This window comes from Lutra lutra, chromosome 13 (genome assembly GCF_902655055.1).
Source record: "Lutra lutra chromosome 13, mLutLut1.2, whole genome shotgun sequence".
Taxonomy (NCBI): domain Eukaryota; kingdom Metazoa; phylum Chordata; class Mammalia; order Carnivora; family Mustelidae; genus Lutra; species Lutra lutra.
This window is the reverse complement of record NC_062290.1, coordinates 10,966,394-10,994,249: the sequence shown is the minus strand read 5'-3', so window position 1 is coordinate 10,994,249 and position 27,856 is coordinate 10,966,394. Positions and strand designations below refer to the sequence as shown.

At 43.6% G+C, this 27,856-nt stretch overlaps 1 protein-coding gene across 5 annotated transcripts in view; it reads right to left on the bottom strand.

Annotated features, from left to right (window-relative positions):
• Positions 1-27,856, bottom strand: part of PIP5K1B (phosphatidylinositol-4-phosphate 5-kinase type 1 beta) — a 290,783-nt gene that overhangs the window by 60,373 nt on the left and 202,554 nt on the right. For all 5 annotated transcript variants that reach the window (XM_047701150.1, XM_047701151.1, XM_047701153.1 and 2 more), the window contains 6 exons: positions 21,838-22,049; positions 20,202-20,285; positions 20,028-20,076; positions 17,327-17,411; positions 11,648-11,803; positions 6,332-6,476 (listed from right to left, as the gene is read on the bottom strand). In XM_047701150.1, coding sequence (XP_047557106.1) covers positions 6,332-6,476; positions 11,648-11,803; positions 17,327-17,411; positions 20,028-20,076; positions 20,202-20,285; positions 21,838-22,049 — 731 coding nt within the window. The remainder of the gene's footprint in view (positions 1-6,331; positions 6,477-11,647; positions 11,804-17,326; positions 17,412-20,027; positions 20,077-20,201; positions 20,286-21,837; positions 22,050-27,856) is intronic.

Genomic DNA, 27,856 nt, shown 5'->3' with positions numbered 1-27,856 from the left:
GCATCGTTTCAAGGACAAGTGGTCTGAGGTGGGGCAACACGGGTGAGGGGGGCCGGTGCCTCACGCTCCGTACCCATGCCGTGGGCGGAAACCACGGCTCCACGTGGCAGCCACCTGACCTTCAAGTGACCCCATGTTGTGCGCATGTCTCGTCTGTGAACTGGAGATAGGAAATATGATGACCTTCCAGAGCTGCTGGGAGCTTTGACACATGGAAAGAGCTGAACATGGACCCTGAGTAAGGTCCAAGAATGAGCTATTATTATAGTTAGTATCATTATCAGATATTACCGATGGTTTGAAGTACGACTACTGCTATGATGGAAAAGTTCCCAGGGTCATGATTTTCTTTGAAGATTTTATTTACTTGTCAGAGAGGGAACACAAGCAGGGGGAGCAGCAGAGGCAGGGGGGAAGCAGGCTCCCCGCTGAGCAGGGAGCCCAATGCGGGACTCGATCCCAGGACCCTAGGATCACGACCTGAGCCAAAGGCAGAGGCTTAACCGACTGAGCCACCCAGGCATACCATGATGTTCTTTTTAAAAAAAGATATATTTACTTATTTATTTGAGAAGGGGCGAGGCCAGAGGGTGACGGGGAGAGAGACTCTCAAGCAGATTCCACACAGAGCACAGAGTCCGATGTGGGGCTGGATCCCTCCACCCTGAGATCATAACCTGAGCTGAAACCAAGAGTTGGATGCTCAACTGACTGAGCCACCCGGGCGCCCTGCCATGATGTTCTTTTTAAAAATTTATTTTTTATTTAAAAAAAATTATTTATTTATTTATTTGACAGAGAGAGAGAGAGAGAGAGAGCGAGCGAGCGCGCGAGCGCACAAGCAAGGGGAGTGTCAGGCAGAGGTTAAGGGAGAAGCAGGCTCCTGCTCAGCAAGGAGCCCGATGCGGGGCTCGTTCCCAGGACCCTGAGAGCAGCACCTGAGCTGAAGGCAGAGGCTTAACCAACTGAGCCACCCAGGTGCCCAGCCATGATGTTCTTAATAAGCAAACTTAGCCAGTGCCTTCTAGAACAAATGTCACGAGCAGGCATTCATATAAGCCCAGCGCTTTGTCTAACAGAAATACCCTAGCTATTAGGCAACAAAAAGGTCACTCACTTATGGAGGTAGAGTTCATGTTAGGAAAACCGGGTGCATGAACCGTCCATGCACAGCACACATGGCGAGGACAAGAGTGGAAGGACAGGAGGCTGTTAGTGGAAGGGTGATACAGGAGACAGAACGTGAGGCAGAGGCCCCAGAGACCTGCGTTCCAGTTACCTCCTACTGGCACACTGTGTGACCTTGGGGCAGCATGTCAAACATCTCTGTGTTTCTTTCTCCTTGTCTCTTAGGTCTGTAAGACAACGGGTCCCTCCACCTTGCTTCCATCCCTCTCCTGGGTTTAAGAGACTTTAAGAGCAGGAAGAAAAGTGCATAGAACTGTAGCCAGATCCCGGGGCTCAGCCTCTACGATCCATGATCCGGACTGATCACTTAGGAAGCCTTCCCAGCTGTCCCTCTATGTGCAAATGACCAGGGGCAGGCATTTCTTCTGACACCACTGCCCTTCTTCTAATACTCCACATGGCTCCTGGGGGAGCCCACTATTGGAAACAGTCACTAGTAAAACATGAGGCCGGCCAGAGTGGCCATGAAGGTCAAGGCAGGCTCGAGGCGGAAGCTTTATGTATGTTGGGACACAGGCAGGTTTTTGATACTTAGACATGATCCAAGCATCAGCTTTGCTCCCAGCAGTGCAGGGAATCATGAAAAGGATTCATATTCACAATGGTAGTGAACATCCCCATTAGAACATTCTCAGCTTTGAGATAAAACGTGTTTTTGCCTCTGCATTTCTTAGTGCTCAGTTTATACCTCCTCTGAAAGAACAGAGCTCTTGCTAGAAAAGGAGAATTCAAGGTGCAAAAAATCAGATTTTACATCCCACCCTTTGACCAGGAAGGATGCACCCACCACACTCTGCCTCTGATGGCTGCGAGCTACATGTTCTAATACTGAACTGTACGGGGGAACGTGAAAACACATACTCAGATCATCAGGGTCAATGTATACCTTAAAAATACTAATTTTTCTTTGCATCCTACTCCATCTTTAGAGCACACTTAAAAAAAAAAAAGAACAGATTTCTATCAGAGTTTTTGCAGTTACAAAGAATAATCCCATCAAAAGGGGAAAAATTCAAAGAGACAGCCCCTCACCCCCTTGCCCCAAAATATATAATTTAGGTGCGGAGACATCCTGGCACTGACTGACACCTGTCAGAGTTAGGGATTTTAGAAAGACTGACAGAATGATGGCCGCTAGTGAAAGTATTTACGGCTTTCTGAAGGGCAGTTACACGTAAGGCTTAGTGTCGAAATGGGAAAAACAGGCCACCCTGCCTTCACAGAAAAATGACTCAGAGAGAGAAAACCCTAACATGTGAGTTATAACATCAATATTCAACTTATTTTCTTTCCAGGCTGTTTGGATTAGGTTTCAAAACTTAGTAGGCCGGAAGAGACTTAAAATCATGTTTGTTATCGCTTCAAGAGACCCCACATAGGTCTAGGAGGGCTCTAAAGGAAAAAAAAAAAAAGTGCTAGGAAGTATAACAATTTCTTTTGGGTTTGTTGGTAAGGCTTCCCTGTTGAGTAATTAGAGTCACACGTGGTAGGGGTGGGTAAGGATACGGATTCCCAGGAGTTCACACGCTAGTAACTTCTCTCCAGTGTCCCTGTGCCTTTTTTGCACCTTTTCCTTAGCATCTCCCTAAGGCAGTGGTTAAGATGGGAGGCACACCTTTGGCCTCTCTTCTGTCTCCAGGCTAAAATCAGAAATGCTCAGGGGAGCAGGCGGGCAACGTTACTGTCACCTATGAACAAAGCAGAAGGTGGTGACCTGGAGGGTCCCTGCTCCTCTGCTCCAGCTGGTGAGTGCTGAGAGGCCACAGAGCCAAGTGTGGCCCAAGCTAGTGATTTTTCAAAAGGGCCTGGGTATTTTAGTGAGACGGCTTGACTGTTTCAATGATGGCTTATTTGAAAAACATTCTGGGGACACCAAAATGCTTTTCAGTGGCTTGGGTTCCATTGTCCGAGCCCCTGCTTGATTTTGGCCAAGGCTATAGGGCTGTTGGTGGGCTAGTTCGGTGGTATTACCTGAGAGTGATTTCCTGATGTCCACCTCAGAGCCTTTTCACAGACTTTGTAAGCACCTAATTCCTTGTATCAAGTCCTTCTCTGCCTAAGACAGAGTGGTTTCTCATTCTTGCAGTTGAACCCAGACTGGCAGCTAAATATGAGATATCGGATTACAACGTGGAGAAGCGCCTGGGTGGCTCAGTTGGTTAAGCATCTGCTTCCAGCTCAGGTCAAGATCTCAGGGTCCCGGGATCAAGTCCCATATTGGGCTCCCTCCTCAGCGGGGAGTCTGCTTTTCCCTCTGCCCCTCCCTGCCACTCATGTGCGTGTGCGCGCATTCTCTCTCTCTCTTGCATGTACGTGCGTGCGTGCAAAATAAATAAAATCTTCAAGTTGCAACTTGGAGATACAATGCCAAAGAAGATTTATCTCAAGCCACTTCGAAAAAAGAAAAGAAAAAAGGGCGCCTGGGTGGCTCAGTGGGTTAAGCCGCTGCCTTCGGCTCAGGTCATGATCTCAGGGTCCTGGGATCGAGTCCCGCATCGGGCTCTCTGCTCAGCGGGGAGCCTGCTCCCCCACCCCCTCTCTGCCTGCCTCTCTGTCTACTTGTGATCTCTCTCTGTCAAATAAATAAATAAAATCTTTAAAAAAAAAAAAAAGAAAAGAAAAAATACGACAGACAACACTAATGTTTTTCTCATCCATATACATATGATAACCAGTATCATCATAAAGAAAAGTACCAAGAATTAAACCACAGCCCAGGAGCGTGCAGAGATCATTCCCACACTAGTCAGGAAGGAGAACCTTATGAATCCCCAAGAATTAAATACTTTTTTTGCCAAGAGTCTGAATACTGACCCACAAACACTTGCACAAAAAAAAAAAAAAAAAAAAAAAACCCAAACCAAAACCAAAAACCAAGCAAAAAACCCTTTTATTCTTGTCCTGAAAATCCTAGTAAATAATTTAATAGCAAGCATACCCAATATCATGCCCCTGATCATGAGAATAGTAGCAAACCATCAGAAATCACCATGGCTTCACACAGAATTGTTTTTGACCTTGCAAGGAGCTTCCTATGACTTTCCAGCCATTTTTCAAGCCGATGTTTATATTTGAGAGCAAAACCACACAGTGCTCCGCTCCGCCACAGAGATAGGAAAGCTGTTGCTTGACCAACTGACGTAACAAATCTGAACGATCAAGGTCCACGGTAGTGTAAGGTATAGATCGCTTTAAATTCTTTTAACCCGAGGAAGCGAACCAAATTTCTTCTACAGTTCCAGAGATTTGAATAATTTATAATGGAGCCTTATTTGTTGGCCCTTCCAGCAGAGCTATCTAGACGGAAGCCCCGCTAAGACAGATGGCTCAGCTTGTCATTCTTTTCACTTCTCTGGACCCAGGCGGCTGCCTCACTTGCTACCCACCCCCCAACCTGTAGCTAGTGGGGAGGGAAGGGAATGACAATGGGAAGCAATTTCTACAGAAGCTCCAATGACCAAATCTGAACTTGCCCAGAGACCAAGCTGGAATCTACAAACAACCTGTGTTACAAATGAGTCTACTGTCCAGAGTCCTCTTTCTGGAAGCGAGCCAGGACGCACGGGCTGGAGGATGATGTACGGTGTAAGAAGCAATTTACCTGCACAAACGGGACCTTAATTCTCAGGAGCTAGATTTTTTTTAATTAATTTTATTTTTTATAAACATATAATATATTTTTATCCCCAGGGGTACAGGTCTGTGAATCACCAGGTTTACACACTTCACAGCACTCACCACAGCACATACCCTCCCCAGTGTCCATAATCCCACCCAGGAGCTAGATTTTTAACGAGAGCTAGTTCCCATTTAATGGATAATCATCAAAACATGGGTAGTAGTCCCTGCCCAGCGACTGGAGCACGTTACTAAATTGCATATACGGAAAGAGAGAAAATCCAACAGCTAAGCCCACAGACCACACTGTGATCTCTTTGTAACGATATCATCTTCTATTATTAGAATCAATGTCTGACAATGTTTTGGTTCAAAAAGCAAACGTATCTAATAACGAATCCACTCTCTAAGAAATCGCAACAGCCCACCCAACACTCAACCTTTCCATCATTACAAGTTTGAGAGGGGCTGTGTTAGCCATCCATTGCTGCTGTAAGAAATGACCATACACTTAGCAGCTTAAAATGACACAACTTATCTTGAGGCCCTGGTGGTCACAAATCCTAAAATTCAAGGTATTGGAAGAGCTGTCTTCCTCTGTTTCCTTGCCTTTTCTGGCTTCTAGAGGCTGCCTGCATTCCCAGGCTCACGGTCCTGTCCCCCACCTTCAAAGCCAGCTGTGCTTCACCTTCCAATGTCTCTCTCTGCCCTCCCTTCTGGAATCGCTTCTCTTTCTCGGACTCTAATCTTCCTGTCTTCCTCTGACAAAGACCCTGATCATAATCAGACTTGACTGCTTGAGGACAGACTGGCGCGCACTTAAGGATTTTTAGGAAGGACACATTTACTGTAAACGCTCCTAGCTTCCTGTGAGTTTTGAATTTTGCAGGACTCAGTGATCTATGAAGAAACATAAGCATGAAGTTGTCTGCCACTGCAGTGTTAATAAAACGATATATATCTATTTTCAAAAAGACCCCGTGATTTCACTGGGACAACCTGAATAATTCAAGACTTTTCCCATCTCAGGATCTTTAATTTAATCATATTCGCAAAAGTCCCTTTTGCTATATAAGGTGACATATCACAGGTTCCAGGGTTTAGGACAGGCACAACTTTGGAGGGGGCCATCCTTCTGCCTATCACCATTACTAACGTCACTCAAACAAAAAGAGAATATGCAAATATCTTTTTTTTAGAATATGCAAATATCTTTGCAACTATCAGCAATATTAGCCAGGAGTACTTGCTTCAAAAATCCATTCATAAGAAATTATTACAAGAAAAATGATGAAAGATCGGTCTTCTTCCCTAGAACCAAGTATATAATTTCAACAGGACATAATGACTGTTCCCCCCAGATGTGCTTCTTGTCACATGTTCTCTCTTTCTCTTACTTACGGGGCAGGTGACAGTCACGTCCTGGGTGCCAGGGACGGCATGTTCTCAATTCAGAGCTACTGGTCTAGCCGTGATGCTGATGTGGTAATAACCGGAACGGTAATCGGATCGCGCTAAGTCTCACCTGTTTGAATAGAGCGCAGTCCTGTCGTGTGGACACTGTTCATCGGCATATAAGGAAGACGATGAAATAGTGGTTACCAAGGAAGCAGCTTCAAACAGTGACGGGGTGCTAGGCACAAGGTCCGGCCTGTGTCGGGATCCCAGGGCTGGAAAACAGAAACACAATGCACGTTCGTGAATCTCCATAATAAATGCTGCCTTAATACCTGTAATAATTTAAATCAACTCCAAAGTGTTCATTTTATGTATCAGGTTGCAAATTAAATGACGAATTCACTTCGCTCTTCTGAGCTGCCGAAGACATATAAAATAGCTTCTTGCAAAGAGGTTATCCGGAAAGGAAATGGCATTAATTTACAAAATGGCTTTATGGAAATGACATTATGAATGTGCTTTTAAAAACCTAATAAAGTGATTTACTGTTTCAAAAGATGACATGAAATGCTGGAAGGAGCTTAAGGGGATAATTCGACAGAGATTAACAGGATGATTGGCAAATGGAGAAACACACTGGGAACCTGCTTTCCCTCCCTAGGATATGCGCGTATCTGTCATTCTCAACTTAGATCCAAGTACTCAAACTTTCTAAGAGCCAGGAAGCAAAGGCTTCCCAGACGAACAACCAGCTCTTTCTCTCTCTTTTAAAAGATTTTATTTATTTGAGAGGAAGCGAGAGTGAGAGAGAGAGAGAGAGAGCACACGAGCTCTCTCATGGGAGGCGGGGGGCAGAGGGAGAGGGAGAAGCAGGCTCCCTCTTGAGCAAGATGCCCAATGTGGGGCTCGATCCCAGGACCCTCGGGCTCCCTGCTCTGAGGGGGGTACTGCTTCTCTCTCTCTCTCTGAATGCTGCTCCCCCTGCTTGTGCTCTCTCTCTGCCCAATAAAGAAATAAATAAATGAAATCTTAAAAAACAAACAGTAGATGTGAAAGTACTTATGCGGGAAAGGAGAATGTTCAAGGCTGAGCAGTGACCCACGCCCACTCTCCCTGCATCTGTGTGGAGTCCTTCTTTTTCTTATTGGTAGATCATTTTTAATTATCCTCACCTAAACTTTGGACAAATTCGTATCCCTTACTGCCCAGCCTGTCAGAGACAGTATCTTAATGACAGATCCAGTCACCAAGAAAAGAACTGCTTAAAAAATACACGTGCCACGTCCCCAGTGACAGAATGCTACGGACCTAAGAGTTACTCCTGAGTCCTGTCCCTCAACTTTTGCAGTGGGGCTCACACTGATTTTTTTTTTTTTAAACCTAGGGAAATATTTTATTTTTAACAATTTTTATGAAGACACAATTGACAGAACACTTTATCGATTCTAGGTGTGCAATGTGACCATTTGATACCCATATTAAAACAAAAATAAAACTGGGGGCATCACGTTACCTGATTTCAAGCTTTACTGTTGTGAGACGATCCTCACAATCTAGTGACCCTCCATGACCATATGTAGTTACAACATCTTTTTTCCTGCAGTGAGAATTTTTAGGATCTATTCTCTTAGCAACTTTCAAACATACAATAGACTTTTGTGAACTAAAGTCAACCACGCTGGACTGTGGGTTCTGTTTAATCCTTCCCCTAGACTAAACTAAGAGGATAAAAAATAAAACATAATTTTGAGGTGCTCCTGGTCTTTCTTTACAGGCTCAAATTTATGCATTTTTAGGAAGTGTACGAATGGGAAAATGGTCCTAATAGGCGCTATTGCATGAGTGTGAGGTTTCAGATTTGGGGTTTGAAGAGCTGTAGATGCAGGGACATGGAGAGGCAAGGAGGGAAAGGGCGTAGGACAGAAGGGCTGTTCTGGACCAGGAGACTAGACGCACTTTGTGACACAGTGCAGCTCTGCCTCCAGTTCAGCTCATAAAGAATTTCCACGATGAATTAGCAGATGGTAACGGTACAGCAACACAAGTAACCAAAGTGCTCTCCATGCAAAAGTGAGAAAGGCTTCCATGTAACACGCCAGCTGGCTAGCGATCTTTACCATACTTGGTCCCACCTTCTTACTAAATACAGAGGAAAATACTGACATGCTCAAGAGTAGTGAAGAGTGCATTCTGGAAAATGACCTCCCGCCAGAGTTTAATGAATTGCTACTCAGCTTAGGGCAGATGGAGCTGGACTAGAGAGGCTCACGCAGACTGTGGTCTTGACCTCATGAGCCAGAGACTACGTGAGTGGTACAGTTCAGAGAGACACGATCTGTCCAGGGCCTTGGGCCAGACACCGGGGAGCTGAGCCCCAATTTTTAAGGACTAGCTCTTTGAAGCAGAGAGCTGTTTCCTCAAGCTCTTGTATCTTTCGATTTTTTTTAAAAAAACTAGCACAGTAGGCAGAATTCTACACTGATCCCAGGTGACCTGCACGCTTGTATCATCTCCCTTTGAGTGTGGGTGGAACTGGGATGATAGGACTCTCACCGTTACTGGATCGTACAGGGCAAAAGGAATTCTGCAGATGTAATTATGGTTACTCATATGTTAATTTCAAGTTAGTCAAAGAGAATACTGTCCCGGTGGGCCTGGCCTAATCACCTGAGCCTTTTAAATCTGTGTCTGCAGGTCAGAGATCCGAAGTGAGAGAAGGATTGACTTGTAAGAAAGTCCTGGTCTGAAGACTGAGGGGGCTGCCTGGCAAGGAATGTGGAAGGTCTTGGAGGTGGGGGGCTGGAGTGGGCCCACGGCTATCAGACAGGAAGGCATAGGGACCTCCGCCCTATAACTGTGAGGAAGTGAATTCCACCAATCACGTGATGACCTTGGAGGAGGATTTTCTCCAGCACCTAAGAGAAGCCCAGCTGACACCTTTTCTGAGACCCTGATAAGCTGTGTCCAGAGAACCAAGGCAAGCCTGGCCAGAATTCTGATTTACACATGGTGGACTAATGAATAGAGGTTCTACTAAGCTGCAGATATTCTGGGTAATTTGTTACATAGCCAGAGAAAATGAAGACAACCGGAAAAGGACAGCGGCACAGATGAGAGGATTAAAAACTCGAGGGGGATCTGGCGATGACTTGGTGCACTGTTAAAGGGGAGCCTCCAAGTATGGGGCGTTATAAAAAGGCCAAACACAGTAGCAAACTTTGTACATAAACAGCATTATTCAGATAAACTCATTTTCATAATATATGTTAAAATTTTCAAAGAATATGCTCAGTAGGTTTTTCTTCAACCTTCAGAGGCTTTTTGGGTGAAGTCTCTTTAAAAATGAAGCAATGGGGGGCGCCTGGGTGGCTCAGTGGGTTAAAGCCTCTGCCTTTGGCTCAGGTCATGATCTCAGGGTCCTGGGATCATCCCAGGGTCCTGGGATCGAGCCCCGCATCGGGCTCTCTGCTCAGCAGGGAGCCTGCTTTCTTGTCTCTCTCTGCCTGCCTCTATGCCGACTTGTGCTCTCTGCCAAATAAATAAATAAAATCTTTAAAAAAAAATGAAGCAATGGGTGCAGTAAGTCACCTGCAAAAACAAAAACAAAACCCACAATCTGTACCCTACTTCCCAGGTCTCCAGACTTTCTGGATGGTAGGCAGTGTATGTATTATACCCCCTTCTCCCCACACATTAACACCAGGACTCACCGCTCTAACTTCAGATGTCATCCAGTGTGTACTAGTTGAACGTTTAACGAGCACAGTTTAAAAATCAGTTAATCCTATCTCCCAGACCGCAGACACTTTGCAGTTTTACATGTGTTCTAAGAAGCCTGGGCCATGTGGTAGGGGAGAGGCAGGTGCAGGGGGAGTCTCAGGGAAAGGCTATCTCCGAGCCAGAAATGGCAGCCAGAGAGAGAAGCAAAGGTGATTCATGAACTCCTTTGCCGAAAGCACTAAATGTGGGTCTGAGCTGTTTTCTAGGAAGATGAGAAAGAAGGAAAGCCCACATGACAGCGGTGGAGAGGTGCTGCAGAAGGAACAGGAATGACACCCTATCCTAACCACTCTGGGGGAAAGGAAAGCCTGAGAAGAGATCAAATGTAATCGAAGGAGAAGAAATTTTCAGGAAATGTTGGGATTCCCCAAAGAATACACTGATTAAAAAAAAAAAAAGAAGTCTAAAATCAAGTCAACACACAAGAAAGAGTATGTGATAAAATTCAACACTCACTCCTGATAAAAAACTTCCAGCAAACCAGGAATAAAAAGGTACTTCCTTGACCTGATTAGGGGTATCAAATACAGCCAAATTCTTTCTCAACAGTGAAACCTGAGAGACATTCCCTTTAAAATCGGGACAAGGCAAGGCTGCCCACAATCACCAGTTGCATTCACCATTGTTCTGGAAGACCTAGCTGGCAGGTGAGGAAGGAAGGAAAGAGAAGGGAGGGCTACAGAGTACCAAGAAACAGCCAGAAAACCCAAATCTTAAAAAGATGCTATTTGAAAAGACTGAAAATACATGTCTATGACTATCTCTATATGCATTTTTTAAAAGATTTTATTTATTTATTTGACAGACAGAGATCACAAGCAGGCAGAGAGAGAGAGGAGGAAGCAGGCTCCCCGCTGAGCAGAGAGCCTGATGTGGGGCTCGATCCCAGGACCCTGGGATCATGACCTGAGCTGAAGGCAGAGGCTTTAACCCACTGAGCCACCCAGGTGCCCTCTCGCTATATGCATTTGAGAATAAAGCTAATAAAAGGGAGGTGTACAAGACAAGCAAGAGGAAAGTCACAAAACCTTTATTAAATTCATTAAAGACCTAAATGAATGGATAATTCATTGTTACATTGTGTACACATGTATCTGTAAGGATGTGTGTATACATATGTATATAATGCATATGTGTGTTTGAAACTTGCGCGTGCGCGCGCGCGCGCACACACACACACACACACACACACACACACACTGTATGGGCACACAGAACAAGGTCCAATAGTAAAAACACAAAAATGTTCAGATGTGTGACCTCCCAATAGTGGGTTATGGATCTTTTAATTCTAAATACCTCAGTATATCTTCCAACTTTTCTTTCCTCTTTACTGTCAACCACATATTATATTATTCAGGTGTTTGAAAAATTTGTATAACTATGTCATACTGTAAATATCCTTTTGAAAATGAATTAATAATTGGTTTCTTTCTTTCTTTCTTTTTTAAAATAAGTTCCAATGTGGGGTTAGAACTCACGACCCTGAGATCAAGACCCAGCTCCAAAGACGGAGCCAGGGAGGCACCCCCCCACCTTGCTTCTTTGGGCAGGAATATTCTAACTGCTCTATCATGAATCTTTATCACTTATATAAACAAGATCAGAAGGACTTTTTTCCTTTCCTTTTTTTTTTTTTTTTTTTAAAGTGACATGTCTTTACCTTCTTCGTCAAGGCTGCTGAAACTCTGCCCCTCGGTCAGCAAGTCCCGCTTCTCGTCCTTCCACTCCTGGCTAATTGAGGACACGATCTCTTGCGAGGTGGCCTTCAGGGCGGCGACGGAGTTGCAACGTTTTTTAGAAGGCGAGGCCTTCAAGGCTAGACAGGGAGGAAAAAGGAGAGACAACGATATTTGCAGTAAAACCACATTAATTTTTTTTTATTAAATTACGATTTTCCCCATTAACGTATTACTCATTATTTGAGCCAAGAGCAAGAGACTTTTACAGACATGAGAGGGAGATGAAACTGGGTTTTGGCAATTTTATTTGTCCAGAATGACTCGACTTCAACAAGAAGGTCCTAGAATACATGCAAACTGGAACATGTCTCCAGATTCTGAGGTCAAGTCTTAGCAGAGGTGAGACTTAAACGTTCTGTCGCTAAAGGATACTTCTTCTGCCTCCAAGCAATGTTTTTCTAGCGCTGGGAGGCGGTTGGGTGGGTTGGTAAACGCACATGGTAAACCGAGGAGAATTCTCATGACCCTGGTTTTATTAACTTGGGGACTGGGAATTTCCAAACATGCCAATGTTTAATCTTATACTCATGAAGCCTAATTTAGCCCAGTGACTTCTGGTTGCTTTTTGCTCTTAAGTGACTTTCCACTGAAGTTTCCTGCTCTCTGGGTCTTTTCTAGGTCATGGCTGCGTCAGATGTTATCATTCACTCCCGACCTTTGTGCAAACAGCATTCTCCAGCTTCAGGAGTGTGTTGGGAACCTGAACCAAGGCACATGGACTTCACCAACCATCCTGCTCGCATAAGGGTGTCCCTTCACCTCTGATACGTCCGTGGGAGCGGCTGAGGCTGCAGATGGACCATCCCCATTTCCATGCCATCTTTGCTGCAATAATTCTTGGCTTAACACCGTTAGAGAATTCCACTGGAGGGGAGGGAGTGGGGGAAGTTGAGGCTGGTTTATGCTTTCCCTGAACAGGCAAAGCCTCTCCTCTGCCTTTGGAGGTTTGCACAGACCGGGACCTGACGGCTGATCCATTAGAGAATTGTGTCTGGCCTTGGATAGCTCTCCAGGACTTAGATTATGGCGCTTATCTGGAGCCTGCCCATAGACGGCCTCTAAGAACGTAACTGGACAGGACTTTGGGACACACCGATAGGGAAAGAATAGTGGGCAATCTCTCCACTTTAAGAGAAGGGAAGGTTTATGTGTCCTATGAGCAGTTTTAGAACCATAACAATATGATCATTATCACAATAACTCCTGGAGAAGGCTTTAGGGTTTGGAGGGCGACGTTCACACACCAAATCTCAAATACCCATGCGGTTGTCCGAGGGAGGTGGGCCCTTTTATAGGTCTGACAAATGAGACTGGGAAGTTCCGACCTGCTCAAGGTCACACAGCTAGAAAGCATGAAACCCCAGGTGCCTGTCTTCTGCCTGAAGTTGTCTAAACTGGTGTTTATTTCCTCTCTCTAGAGAATTCTATTTCCTGGCTGATGTGAGGGGGAGAAAAGATAAAACCAGAGTGAGTTTTGTTTTGTTTTGTTTTGTTTTTTGAGGGGAGGGCAATTGCTTCATTAGATTATAAATCTGTTACATGTTCTAATCCCTGACCCAAAAATTACTGAGGGAGGAACTAATTAATTAAAAAAAAATCTTCCTATATTATTGTGTAGTACAGTGTTAGGTACATTACAGGTGCTCAAAGCTGGTTGACTGAATGCATTATTGTCCTAAAAATCTTAGAGCAGTTGATTTTTAACAAATTAACGTACTATTATATTCCTTTCAGGAAGCTAAGTTTTACTGCTTGACACACATTATCTGGGTAGGGAATTTCAGTGATGTCTCAACATTACGATGACTAATATTTCTAGAAAAAATTATACAATTTGCAGACATTATTACAATGTCAGTATGACTCAATTTTGCGGTGGAATGAAAGACTAATAAGACTTAAAAAAGTAATTTCTAAGAAGAAACTTGAAGACTAGGTAGTATTTTCTTGGGGGTAGAAGTGAGAAGGGGAAGTTTCCATCTACAAAGAACATATACCTATAAGCATTAAGGGTTTTAATAGAATTACAGTTGATAAAGCATCTTAAAGTTGTATTTTTTTTAGTTTTCAAAATTAAAAAAATTATTATTGGAGTGTAATTGACATACAATGTTGTATTAGGTTCAGATGCATAACATATTGATTACAGACAATTCTATACATTCCTCAGTGCTCACCATGAGAAGTGTGATCACCATCTATCACTACATAATATCATTACTAGGATTATTTTTTATTTTTTTTATTATGTTCAGTTAGCCAGCATACATAATATTGACTAGAATCCCTATGCTGTACTTTTCATCTCCATGACTTATTTTATATCTCAAAGTTTGTACCTCTTAATCCCCATTATCCATCTTGCCCATCCCCCACCCACATCCCCTCTGGCAAGCAGCAGTTTGTCCATTTGTTTTTTTAGATTCCACATAGAAGTGAGATTATATGGTATTACTGATCTTAGTCTTATTTAATTAGCATAATACCCTGAAGGTCCAGTCATGTTGTTGCAGATGGCAAGATGCCATTTTTTTTTAAAGATTTTATTTATTTATTTGACAGAGATCACAAGTAGGCAGAGAGGCAGGCAGAGAGAGACAAGGAAGCAGGCTCCCTGCTGAGCAGAGAGCCTGATGCGGGGCTCAATCCCAGGACCCTGGAATCATGACCTGAGCCGAAGGCAGAGGCTTTAACCCACTGAGCCACCCAGGTGCTCTGCAAGACACCATTTTTAACGGCTGAGTAATATTTCACCATATATAGACACGGTATCTTTTTTATCCATTCATCTGTAGATGGACACTGGGCTCCTTCTATGTCTTGGCTATTGGAAATAAAGCTGCAGTAAACACAGAGGTGCATGTACCTTTCTGAATTAGGGTTTTCATTTTCTTTGGGTAAACACCCAGTAGTGGAATTACTAATCAGTATTTCTACATTCAGTTTTTTGAGGAACTTTTTTCCACAGTGGCTACACCATTTCGCATTCCCACCACCTGTGCATAAGGGCTCCCTTTTATCCACATCCTCGCCAATACTTGCTACTTCTTGTCTTTTTGATACTAGCCATTCTGACTGGTGTGAACTGATATCTCACTGTGGTTTGATCTGCATTTTCCTGATGATTAGTGATACTGACCATCTTTTCATGTGTCTGCTGGCCATCTGTATGCCTTCTTTGGGGAAAAAAAAAAGTCTATTCAGGTCCTCTGCCCGTTTTTTGATCAGTTTTTTTGTGTGTGTTGAGTTGTATAAGTTCTTTATATATTTTAGATACTAACCCCTTATCAGATGTATCATCTGCAAGTATCTCCTTCCATGTAGTAGGTTTCCTTCACTGTGCTAAAGCTTTTTATTTTGGTGTAGTCCCACAAGTTTATTTTTGCTTTGGTTTCTCTTGCCTGAGGAGAAACATCCATTAATATTTTGCGTAGGGTGATAGCCAAGAGATTACTACCTATGTTTACTTCAAGGAGTTTTAGGATTTCAGGTCTCACATATAAGTTTTTAATCCATTTTGAGTTTATTTTTGTGTATACTGTTAAGAAAGTGATCCAGTTTCATTCTTCTGTGTGTTGCCATCCAGTCTTCCCAGCACCATTTGTTGAAGAGATGGTCTTTCCCCACTGTGTATTGTTGCCTTCTTTGTCATAGATTAACTGACCATGTGGGTTTGGGCTTCCTTCCAGTCTCAGTCCTATATTATTATGTGTCTATTTCTATCCTGCTCTGATGACTACAGCTTTGTAGTATATCTTGAAATCTTCGATTGTGATACTTTCGGCTTTGTTCTTGTTTTTCAAGATCGCTTTGGCTGTTCGGGGTCTTTGGTGGTTCCATACAAGTTTTAGAATGACCTGTTCTAGTTCTGTGAAAAATGTTCTTGGTATTTTGAAAGGGATGCCGTTAAATCTGTAGATTGTTTTAGGTAGTATGAATGTTTTAAGAACACTGGGTCTTCCAATCCATGCCCATGGAGTATCTTACCATTTATTTGTGCCATCCTCAATTTCTTTCAGTGTTTTCTAGTTTTCAGAGTACAACTATTTCACCTCCTTGGTTAAGTTTATGCTGAGGTATTTTATTATATTTGGTGCAAGTGTAAATGGGATGGTTTTCTTAATTTCTCTTTCTGCTACCTCATTATTATTGTGTTGAAATGCAATGGATTGCTGTATATTAATTTTGTATCCTGTGACTTTAATGAATTCATCAATCAGTTCTAGTAGTTTTTTTGGTGGAGTCTTTGGGGTTTTCTACATATGTAGTATAATGTCATCTGCAAATAGTGAAAATCTGACTTCTTTGCCAATCTGGATGGCCTTATTTCTTTTTCTTGTTTGACTGCTACGGCTACAACTTCCACAGCTGCAGAGCGGACATCCTTTGTCTTGTTCCTGATCCTAGAGGAAAATCTCTTAGTCTTTCACCACTGGGTATAATGTTAATTGTGGGTTTTTCATGTATGTCCTTTATTGTGTTGAGGTATGTTCCTTCTAAGCCTAGTTTGTGGAGTTTTTTTTAACAGGAATGAATGTTGTACTTTGTCCAATACTTTTCCTGCATCTATTGAGGTGATCATATGGTTTTTATTCTTTTCCTTGTTAATGTGATATATCATGCTTTTATATATCCCATCAGAATTTGTTGTGCAGGGTGCTTGGGTGGCTCAGTCATTAAGCATCTGCCTTTGGTTCAAGTCATGATCCCAGGGTCCTGGGATACAGTCCCATGTCGGACTCTCTGCTCCGTGGGCGTGTCTGCTTCTCCCTCTGCCCCTCCCCCCACTTGTTCTCTCAATCTTTCAAATAAATAAAAATGTAAAAAAAAGAATTTGTTGTGCATTTATGTATGCAAACCAATAACTCTGTGTGTGTGTGTGTGCCTATATATATCTGTATCTGTAAGAACTAAATGGGATGCCTGGTTGCTCAGTCAGTTAAGCAGCTTCCTTCAGCTCAGGACATGATCCTGGGGTCCTGGGATTGAGTCCCACATTGGGCTCCTTGTTCAGCATGGAGCCTGCTTCTCCCTCCGCTTGCTGCTTTCTCTAACAAATAAATAAAATCTTTAAGAAAAAGATTTCAGTTATTTGAGAGAGAGCATGTGGGTATATGCATGTGAGTGGGAGGAGGAGCAGGGGGGAGGGAAAAGGAGAGGGAGAGAATACCAAGCAGACTCTTCGCTGGGCACAGAGCCGGTCTTGGGGCCCAATCTTGTTCCTAAGATCATGACCTGAGCCAAAATCAAGAGTCGGATGCTCAACCGAATGAGCCACCCAGGTGCCCCCTAAATGGACCTTTAATATGATTTTTATTTTAAATATTATTCCATTAGATTGCACCATAATATATATACCCAATATAAGGTTTGACATGTAGGCAGTTTCTATTTTTTCCTACCACAAACTGGGACTCTAATGATTATGGCATCAGTAAATACCTAATGGAACACTTCATCATAATTACTAAGTCACCACAGCTTTTGGGGATGAATAGTCCAAACCCTTCTAATAAAAATCTTGCAAAGATTGCCCAGAGTAAAGTCAGTAAGTGCTAAAAGTAAAAAAAAAAAAAAAAAAAGATTCCTAAGAATCTTACCTTGAATTTTCTTGAAAACTCTGGAATTCATAAACTTGAGAAACCTGTCAGCATAAAAGCTTGGTCGATGAACTGAAACGGTATCCTGGAAGGACAAAGCGGGTGGCACAGGTTTACCTTTCAGATCACTGCAAGCCAGAAGAGAGATCTATGCAATCGGTTCTCTGCTGGCCCAAAGTCCTGAGCCAGGAGGCATGGATGCTGGTAGCCAGAAATGAGCAGTACGTGTCATCTGTGTGACCCGTGGTGCCCAGGAGTGAGACTGGGGAAACAGGCATAAAGGCACTGTGGGCAAAGTTTCCAGATATTCCTGAGGAAAGAAAGTACGGAGAGGGGAACGGGGGAGCCAGCCAAAGGACACTGCTTTATAAAACAAAACAGCGGATTCTCATTCCACTGTGTGCCCTGTGAAGCTTTTAGATTTTTATTTACTTATTTTTTTTTAACATACAGGCAACCAGTGTTTCATCTAAAATAAAGGATAACACTGCTTTCAATCAGGGACAAAAATTGGGGACATACGCAAAACAACCCTAATGTAAGAGTGACATGGAGGTTAAAAAGAAAATAGTGTGGTTTTGTCTCATAGTAATCAGGTGCACGGACACTGGGAAGACTCCTCGGGGACAAGACTGACTGATGACCTCCACTTCGCTGAATTATCTACTAATTAGATAGAATTGAACTGAATTGAATTGTTAACTCAATTCTCTCGTGCTTGGCAGGAGTCTTCAGGACTGGAGGGGCATTTTATTATAAATCCAGGAAAAGAGATGGATGAAGAAGCTAATTCTACATGTTTATTCAGTAATCACGTATCTGCTAACCAAGATGCACATTTCTAGAAATAGTAAATGTGCCCTTTTCATTCTACATTTGTGTATTCTAATAGAAAAAGTTCTGAAAATTTAAATTTAGATGGTATAAAGCAGCTTCTCTGGGTTTGGAAGAAAAAACCCACATTGGACCAGAGGTCTGGAGACCTGGTTCTGATGTTAGTTCTAGCTTTAATACAGCTGTGTGATCCAGGAAGAAGGCAAGGCCTCGGTGCCTCTATTTTTTTTTTTTTAAATCTATGAAACAGGGCATTACAGGAGGCAGAAGGTCATTCTGTAAACAGCATGTTATGAAGGACACAGTATAGAGAAAGCCTCTTTGACCAAGGCATACTGGTCCTCTAGCCCGTTAGGAATGCTGTAGAGGCGGGCATTTCTGGCTGGTCTGACATGCAGCTTCTGTCTGAAATGGACACATACAACAGGCAAAGTAACTTAGAAATATCTTATGGTGCAAGATGATTGAGACTCAGACCTTGCCTTCCAAGAGAGATTGGACCGTGTTTCTCTTTGGCGTGAAGAAACATTGTTTAAGTAAGAGGCACATTTGCAAACAAACAAAAATGAGTCTTATTTACTGCTTTCACAATTCCACAAATACATGTTCAATACAGAGATACTCTTAAAAAAAAAAAAAAAAAACCAAACCCAGCAGAATGGAAGATGTGTTTTAACTAGACAAAGGTAGGGGCCTCTCAGCAGCATCTGACCAGTGGAGACCTAGGTCATTTCCATCAGAAATCTTAGCCTGGTAACAGGGAATTAACGTTGTCTCAGAAAACAGAAGGTGTTTACTATTTCCCTTCCATGGTGAAGATACTATTCAGTCTCTACTTTAATCAGGAAGGGAAAAAATTGAACCTACCATCTTGGCTTTTAAATAGAAGGAATCTTTGATCTGAATAATAAGCCTACATTTAATTCTTAGAAACAAACCCGTGACTCTGTTGTTCACAAGTGTGTTCTGAGGAAGCCCGTTCCTCAGCCTGTAGACAAACGCAGACCTTTCACGCTGGAAGGTTATTACCAGTTTTCCACAGAACTGAGGAAGTGGAAAGTGTTCTTTCCAATAAAGGACAAGAATGATATCTGTAATTTATCTTCTCTCAAAGGAAAGCATCTGCTAACATCTTTAAAAAAAAAAAAAAAGGTGTGAGCAAATCTTTGACCGATACCTTCTTTGGAAGTGTCACTTTGGGTTATTAACTGAGGGAGGCTGAGGCCAGTAAACGTTCTGTCAGCAGCAGAAAGTTCAAATCTAACATCCAGAGAGGAACGTGCATGTGTGTTACATGGGTTGAGAGAGAGAGCGGGGGTGGGGGAGTGGGGCTGTTGGTGGGTAGTTGATTGTTTTCTTTGGTTATACAATTCTGAGTTCAACAGATATCCTCATTCCAGTCAGTCTTAGTCCTATATCCAACCGTAACTTCGTATGTCTTATGTTGTCTTGTGTTGAAAACTAAAGGGCATAATTTTATTTTATCCTTCTATCAGCCCAATAACTCAAGTACTAGGTACTATTACCATGTCTCTTGGAGAGATGGGAAACTAGGCCAAGAGAGGCCAAATCACAACCAACGTGTCTGGCAGGGTTCAAATCCCGGGCTGTGGACCACCAAAGTCAGGTTCAGACCACGCCACAGCTCAGTCTTGTGATAACCTTATTTCAACCGTCCTCCTGAGCTTCCGGGGCCCATGCAAAGAGTCTCCCCTTCTTCCCAGCATCCTCTCCTTTCCTAAGTGTGTCCAGATTTCACGCAAAAATAAGACATCATTTTCTCTGCTGACGCGACTTCCTAGACACACCCTAACGTCTGAGAAATCAGAAAAATATATAGATATCAAGGAACATGATAATCACATACCCCATCATAGACCAGAGCTTTCCAGGAATGTTCTAGCTTCTTCATTAACCTAAACATAAAGACACAGAAACATACAAATGAGAATGTAAAATCATTCCCATTCGGTGGATTTTCAGAATACCTTTTGTTGATTTATTTTGAAATAAGGAAAGGTTACTTCCCCAAATCTCTTACCTATATGATTGCAGAATATCAATAATGCCCATAAATAAAAGTAGTTTTTCTCCCTTATGGCTTTTAGCTGGAATGCCTCCCATTCTGTTGATAGAGCAAGAGAGAAAATAATTTATGGCATATAATGGAAAGTTAAAAATCACTTCTAATAAACAGACTAAATAAAAATGGACTTTAAGAATTCTGGACTCCCACTCTCTTTTTTTTTTTTTTTTTGCCTCGGGTAAGGTCTCCCTGGGAATCCAGAATGCTGAACTTCCCACACAGGAGAATGAAAATGTAGCTGTTGACTCAGGACAGCTGGACAGGAAGAATCCAAACAAAAAATTATTCCTATTTTAAAACTACAGGAATTAATTTTTAAAGTATTTTTTAAATACTCCCCTTTAAAAATGCAATACTTTTACCTATTTGCTATGAAGTGAAACATATTTAAAAGAACCCATTCCTAGGAGGCAAAGGACCACTATTAGCATTTGGTACACCCTTCCAGTGTAAATGCATGTGTGTAGGTGTTTATTAGTCCACAAAAGCAACGGTTTAACATGCTTTATAACTTGAATTCTTCAATCACTAAATGATTAGACATTTGCTTGTGTTCAATGCTAATGTGTTTTTTATGGCTCTGTAGTTCCCTATACTGATACGGAATCCCTTGTTTAATGGACTATTGGGCATTTAGATAGATGGAGAAGCGAGGATTTTTTTAAAAGTTTGATATGTATGATATGTATTCCTTTATAAAAGTGAAATATGGGGGCGCCTGGGTGGCTCAGTGGGTTAAAGCCTCTGCCTTCAGCTCAGGTCATGATCCTAGGATCCTGGGATTGAGCCCCGCATTGGGCTCTCTGCTCAGCAGGGACCCTGCTTCCCCCTCTCTCTCTGCCTGCCTCTCTGCCTACTTGTGATCTGTGTCTGTCAAATAAATAAATAAAATCTTTACCAAAAAAAAAAAAAAAAAAAGTGAAATATGCCCGTGATTTAGTCATTGTTGGAGACTCCTAAAAGGCAGTATCGCTAATGGCCAAGGAAAGCGACGCCTTCCGTTCACTCTCTTGCCCAGCTGGTAAATGCACGTGACAGTCAGCCACTGCAGTAATTTTCCTTGGTTGCAAGTGTTTCTGTTCGTCAATGTGGACTTTATCTATGCAAACGGATCCTGCAGTTACCAGCACATCTGGCTAAGGCAAGAGACCACATCTGCCAGGGGGTAGAGGATCCAGAAGAAGAGAGTCCTCTCCTGCAGATGAGGAGCTCTGAAAGACGAATGCAATCCCGACCCCGTGTTTGCTTAAATACGCGTTGATTCAAATTCAAAGTATGTTCTCCCCGTTGTGGGGGACGTTTTGAATATGGAGCCGGTGGGGGTAGACAGAAACACTTTCGGCCATTGTTCTGAAATGGAGCCCTTTGAAAAAGGCAAGCACCCGGGGGAAAGAATGGGAATCACCGGAAGCACCGCCACGCATCTAGTTACCCGGAGATGAGCAGAAATGAAGGCTGCTCGACCCATTTTAGCACCAGGTACGAATCCGTTCTCAAAGAGTCCCCATGGAGGGAACATGATTGCATGTCATGACCCACTGCCGTGGGAGGCCACGACCAGGAGGGTGCGCAGGTGGGCGGGCACACTTACGTGTCCGGGTTCTCTGCGATGATCCCATCTCCGGGTTTCCCCGGACCCTGGATGGATTCCATCGCCGTGGAATAGAGGACCTTCTGCATCCCGGACCGCTTAGCATCAGGCACATTCTGTGAGTTCTCCTCTTCCTTCTCTTTGAGGGAATGGTCCAAGATGTGGATTCCCAGCAAAAGGCTATAGTCCATGATTTTGAAGCTCTCCAGCACCTGCGGAAGAAAAAGAACCAGGTGGCCTGTCAACGGAAGGGGGTAAGTCTCAGTGGCAGAGAATCAGAAAGTTCTAGAGATGCAGACGCACAGCTCCCACATCCCTTCCAGGGCATGGCGGATGGAGGAAAAGCAAAATCAGAATATTTGAGGTTATTATTAGGTCAAGTTCAGTAGGGATTATCACAACGGCTCCAAGATGATATTTTTAATGCAAACCTAAAGCAAGCACAGCTTTTCCTAACCCTCCGTGAACGCTTCCCTTGTCACATTTATTGAGCACTTCCGATGTGCCAGGTTCTAAGGAGGTCACTCAGATCCAACCCTCACAACTCTTCGGATGAGGTACTACCACTGTCTCTATTTTACAGAGGAATGAAATGAGCCAGAGGGAGACAAGGTAATTTGTTCGGTATCAACAGCTTAGAAGTGGCACTGTCAGGATGTGATCCCAGGCAGTCACCTCCAGTGGCCACACTCTTAAACACCAGAGCACAGACACCCCCAACTAAGGGTCTCTACATGCTTGTATGCTCCTCCACATGAGGACTCAGCTGGAATGTGTTTTTGTCTGAATTCCGTTCTTTACATCTTAACCTTGCTGGAGTTCCATGGTCTCCTTGGGAAAGCTGGTGTTTCCAAGTGGCCACTTGGTTCCCAGCAGAACTGTTTTTAAAAAAATTATGATCTCAACAAACAACAGGACTTCACGCTTAGTTATCCACTCAGCAAACAGTGGGGAAGAGAAGGAATGAAGAGTAGCTGGAGGCAGCCAGACAGAGGAGGGAGAGACGCTCTGACAGGAAAATGGCAGGAAATAAGGTGAAGGGAAGAGGTATTACACATGGCTTCCCGGGGTGGGCGGGGCTTCGACACTCAAGAGGCTTCTTCCGTGGAGGAGAGCATGAAAATGGGGTGTTTTCCTCTATGATGAAGTTCTTCTCCTAGTGGGCTGAGACTTTTTTAACGCCTGGCATTTCTCATACAAAGCTGCTCAGGAAATCAAAAACAGCCCAGAAATGAAGACAAGCCTGTGTGGCAGAACAGTTGTCTCTGAATCAGCAGGATAATCTGTTGCTATACACCAGTTAGGGAATGTCTTTGAGGGGCACAGTGTATGGATAATTCTTTAACCAGAGACTGAAGACCCAGAATTCCATACGCTTTCCTCATTACTCTTTAGCCCAAATGCTTATTTATATATTTAAAATTTTTTTAAAAAAATTTAAATTCAATTTAGTTAATACATAGTATGTTATTAGTTTCAGGGGAGCCCGATTGCTCTTCGATCAGACATTTATGATAGAGATATAGCAATCAGGGGTTGGACCCGAGGATTTATACACCTGTGGCCTCCGTAAGGGCGGTCTGTGAACTATGATATAGCTGGCCTTCCAGAAATACGGTTATCCCTGGATCTCATGCATCAATGAGGAAAAACCAAGGGGGGCTGCCCATGAGTATCAATTATTCAGAGTATCAGTGATTCATCACTCAGTTTACTCAACTAAGTACTTCGAGAAAGGAGGCAGGCAAGAGCTGAGAGTAGAGTCTTACTATTTAAGAGGTTTACGCCATGGAACTTTCTAACCCAAGAGACTGACCTGATAGTCATGTGACCTGATAGTCATGTGGACCCAGCTTCCCTAACCTAAGAAGAAGTGGAGCCAAGAATGAAGGAAGAGGGAAGGGTGGCAGGAAGAATTCCTCACCACTGCCCCAATGATTCCGCATCCAACCCATTGGCTGGTTCTCCAAGGAGACCAATCAGCACCTTCCTCATGCCTCCATAAAGCAGCATGGAGTCCAGTAAGAAAGCAAACCAGCTTTGTATCACGGTTGCCAAGGACCCAACCTCTTATGAAGAAACACTAACAGATATTGGACACTTTCTTCAGACAAAAGCAAGAGTAGAAGGACCTGGGTGCCTGGGCAGCTCAGCTGGTTAAGCAACTGCCATCAGCTCAGGTCATGATCCCAGAGTCCCAGTATCGAGTCCCGCATCGGGCTACCAGCTCCATGGGGAGTCTGCTTCTCCCTCTGTCCTTCTCCCCTCTTATGTTCTCTCTCACTGTCTCTCTCTCTCTCAAATAAATAAATATAATCTTAAAAAAGAAAAAAAGTAGAAGGACCTTAGCTTTTCTAACTGTCAACCATACTGAAAGGGTGTCTTGGAAACAGCACCCCCTGAGACGGGGTCATAGTCCTGCCCGGGGATCACCAGCTGCAGATGCCAGGTTTCTGACTCCCAGGTACCAGAGCTCGCGTGTCCCTTCCTAGAGAGGCTCTGGGGTAAGGACCTAAAAGATAAAGGGCATGGACTCTGACCTAGGTGGGTCATATCACCTCCCTATGCCTGTTTCCTCCTCTGCGGAAGGCCGACAATATTATTACACACTGCAGAGGGTACTTGTGAAAATTCAACATGGAAATGCAGAGAAAGTGCCTGGAAAATTTCTTGGTACAGGGAAAATACCCAATTAACTGCTAGGTACCCTCATCCTGACTTTAAGTCATGGAAATTCATGGCTCACACTGGTGTGAGAAGCTACAGAAGTTGTCTTGATGTAAACAGCCTTGAGGTGACACTTCTGACAACAAAAATGCACAAAAAGCTCATAAAAATACGACTGCATTTTTGGCCAGCTTACCAGCACCCTTTGGGACCCTTTAAAAGTTCTGGGTTGAGTGTCTGATGAGAAACGGACAACTGGCCGCACCGCAGTTCTGGTCCAAGGGCTCTAACTCCATGGCCCCACCATCTGGGCCAACAGGCCCATTGTCAGTGAGCAAAATTCACAGCCTCATGCCCTGCACGGTCCAGACGCCCCACTGCTAAGTGTCCCCACACAGCAGTACCCAGGCTCCAAAATCAAATTCTAATAGGACCCTGGGACTGTGCTGTGGGCATTCCTGCCAGGAATCCTGCACGCTCTACAGCGAGGTGTGGGAAAATGGAAAGGTCCTTGTGATAATGTCCCAATTCTTTCTCTCTCCTCTGCAGAGTATCTGCAAGGGAATTCTGCTTGTTGAAAAACCTTCTTTATCAAGTATTTTTCCTTAAATTCTCAATGCAAGATTCAACCTGAACCATCTGGATTGTACTCAGAGGCTCTTCTCCTGCCTAAGGACAGGCCAAAGGGAACGGGTGTCTTTTTTTTTTTTTAAGATTTTTTAAAATTTATTTATTTGACAGAGATCACAAGTAGGCAGAGAGGCAGGCAGAGAGAGAGAGAGGGAAGCAGGCTCCCTGCTGAGCAGAGCCCCCGATGCGGGACTCGATCCCAGGACCCTGAGATCATGACCTGAGCCGAAGGCAGCGGCTTAACCCACTGAGCCACCCAGGCGCCCAACGGGTGTCTTTTATAAGTGATCCAAAGTCAGGCCGGGGTCCAGTTTTAATTCCTGATGTTTTCCTGATTTCCTGATGCTTTAAAGTCGCCAAATATTTGTCCTGGTTTATTTAAAACAACAACAATAACAACAAGCCTCCACAGAGAATTCACTATGAAAAAGCTGCACCTAAATTTTAATTTTTTTTAATTTTTTTAAAAAGATTTTATTTATTTATTTATTTGACAGACAGAGATCACAAGCAGGCAGAGAGGCAGGCAGAGAGAGAGGAGGAAGCAGGCTCCCTGCCAAGCAGAGAGCCCGATGCGGGGCTCGATCCCAGGACCCTGAGATCATGACCTGAGCCGAAGGCAGCGGCTTAACCCACTGAGCCACCCAGGCGCCCCAGCTGCACCTAAATTTTTAAAAGCGAATCATTTTCTCTGTGTTCTCAAGCTGGATCGTCAGAGTCCCTAAAGGATACTGAATTGTCTTTGGGAAGCCAGGCTCCTGCTTTCAGAGTGAAAAGCTTAAAAAAGAGGAGTCTGCACAGAAGGACCATGGAGTTACCTCTGGAAAGACCAACATCTACTTCTCCCTCATTATAATGCCAAAATCTCCACCCAAGCAGGGGAGCACAAGCTGCATTTATATAACTTCTAATGTATGTATAGGCGCGTTACCTTAAGGCATCCGAGCGATCTTCTGCCCATGTCTACAGCTGATAACAAGGCTTCCCTGTCTAAATACTCATCCTAAGCCCAAATAAGAGACACCCACCCACTGTTACTTGGGGAGTCAGGGCTTTGGAAGTCATTCCCTGTGATCTCCTTTTTCGCTGCAAAGAAACGTTCTCTTTGTGGGACAACCCCCCCCCCCCACACACACACCAAAAAAAGATACATTCTGTTCCCACTGTGTGGGAAGTGACCATGATAGTTAGATTTGGGGTTAGGTAAAGTCACCATCTACCAAAAAAAGAAAAAAAAAAAAAAAAGGAAGAAGAAGAGAAATATATAGGCATATATTTTAAGTCAAATTCCAAAACTTCCGTAATGAAAAAAAAATTCTGGGAACAGATTTTAGTCACGTGCCCTGCAGATCTGCATCAATTAGGAACAAAATAGTTGTTATTCATATCCTCCCAGTTCCTTAATTAAAGGAATCAAATATATCTGCCAAAATCTTAGCATGTGTGAGCCTCGGGAGTATGCAACATTCTGTGACATGACAGACACCCATCAGTCAAGTCTGTCACTCAGGGGCGAAAACACTTTTTTTCTAGAATGTCTGCCCAACCTGGCTGTTGCTGGTGGGTTTTCTAGCTGTGTGTTTGCTGTGCAAAACGGTATTTACTGTCAAAGCCAGATTTCTTCTCCTTCTCTCTCAAGGACTATTTTAAGACAATAACAATACTGGAAGATAGTAAAAAAAAAAAAAAAAAATCAGTGCTGGAGCATCTGGTACAAAAATCCTGAAGACATGATCAAAACTCTCTATTCCCAAAGAAAGCATTTTCTTCAGGTTCTTATCCCCGGGTGCTATGTTGGGAAGACTCTTATTCATAGAATTTCTATAGAATTTATGACCCAATGTGGGAAATGTGATGTTGTCACTGCTGTCCTCTCTCCATGGCTAAAGATCAGTAAGACTGCCTGCTCCTCCTGCTCCGTTTCCACCTTCTGTGCCCACACTCACTGCACATTGTCCCCGTCCCCTTGTTAGAAGAAGCAGGCGCAGCTGGGCGGTGGGTGAGGCTCTGGGTTCTGGAGCCAGGCAGTCTGTTTTCACTCATGGCTTCCCCATGTGTCCCTGTGCAAGGTACGGAGCTGTTCTGCGCCTTGTTCCCTCATCTGTAAAAGAGAGATAATAGGAACTCTGACCTTAGAGGGTTACTGTGCAGACCGAGTTAATCCACATCCAGTCTTAGGACAGTAACCAGGATATACAGAGAACCCAATCAATGGGAGCAACTACTGTCACTGTTATTCTGCCCCCTTTAGGCTCATCCCTGCTGACCACCACCCCTGGAATCCCCACTTACACTCAGCCCTTGTTCCCCGCCTTCCTGTTTGTCTTTGCCTGCCTTTCCTTTGGTGAACATCTTCGTTCTCTCTTAACACTTCTCCCTCTCTACTTTTCAGCAGTGACATTCACTCTTTCTGTTGGAGGAAAAAACCCGAGCCTCTAGTAGGTCCCAGGCACCATGGAAGTTGCTAGAACTTCAGGGTTAAGTAAAATTGACAATATCATCCTCAAAATTACCCAAGCCCCAATTACAGACTGGAATAAGGCCTAGAAGGAGGAAGTCAGGGTGCTGTGGAGACACCCCACACAAGGGGTACCTATTTTTGAATGAGGAGTATTTTAACAGTCCAGATAAGAGATGGTGTTTGACATACCATACACATTTTAGTATTATTTGTTCTGGTTTGTTCCTGGACAGCCAAAGGCATCTTGAAAGAGAAGAACAA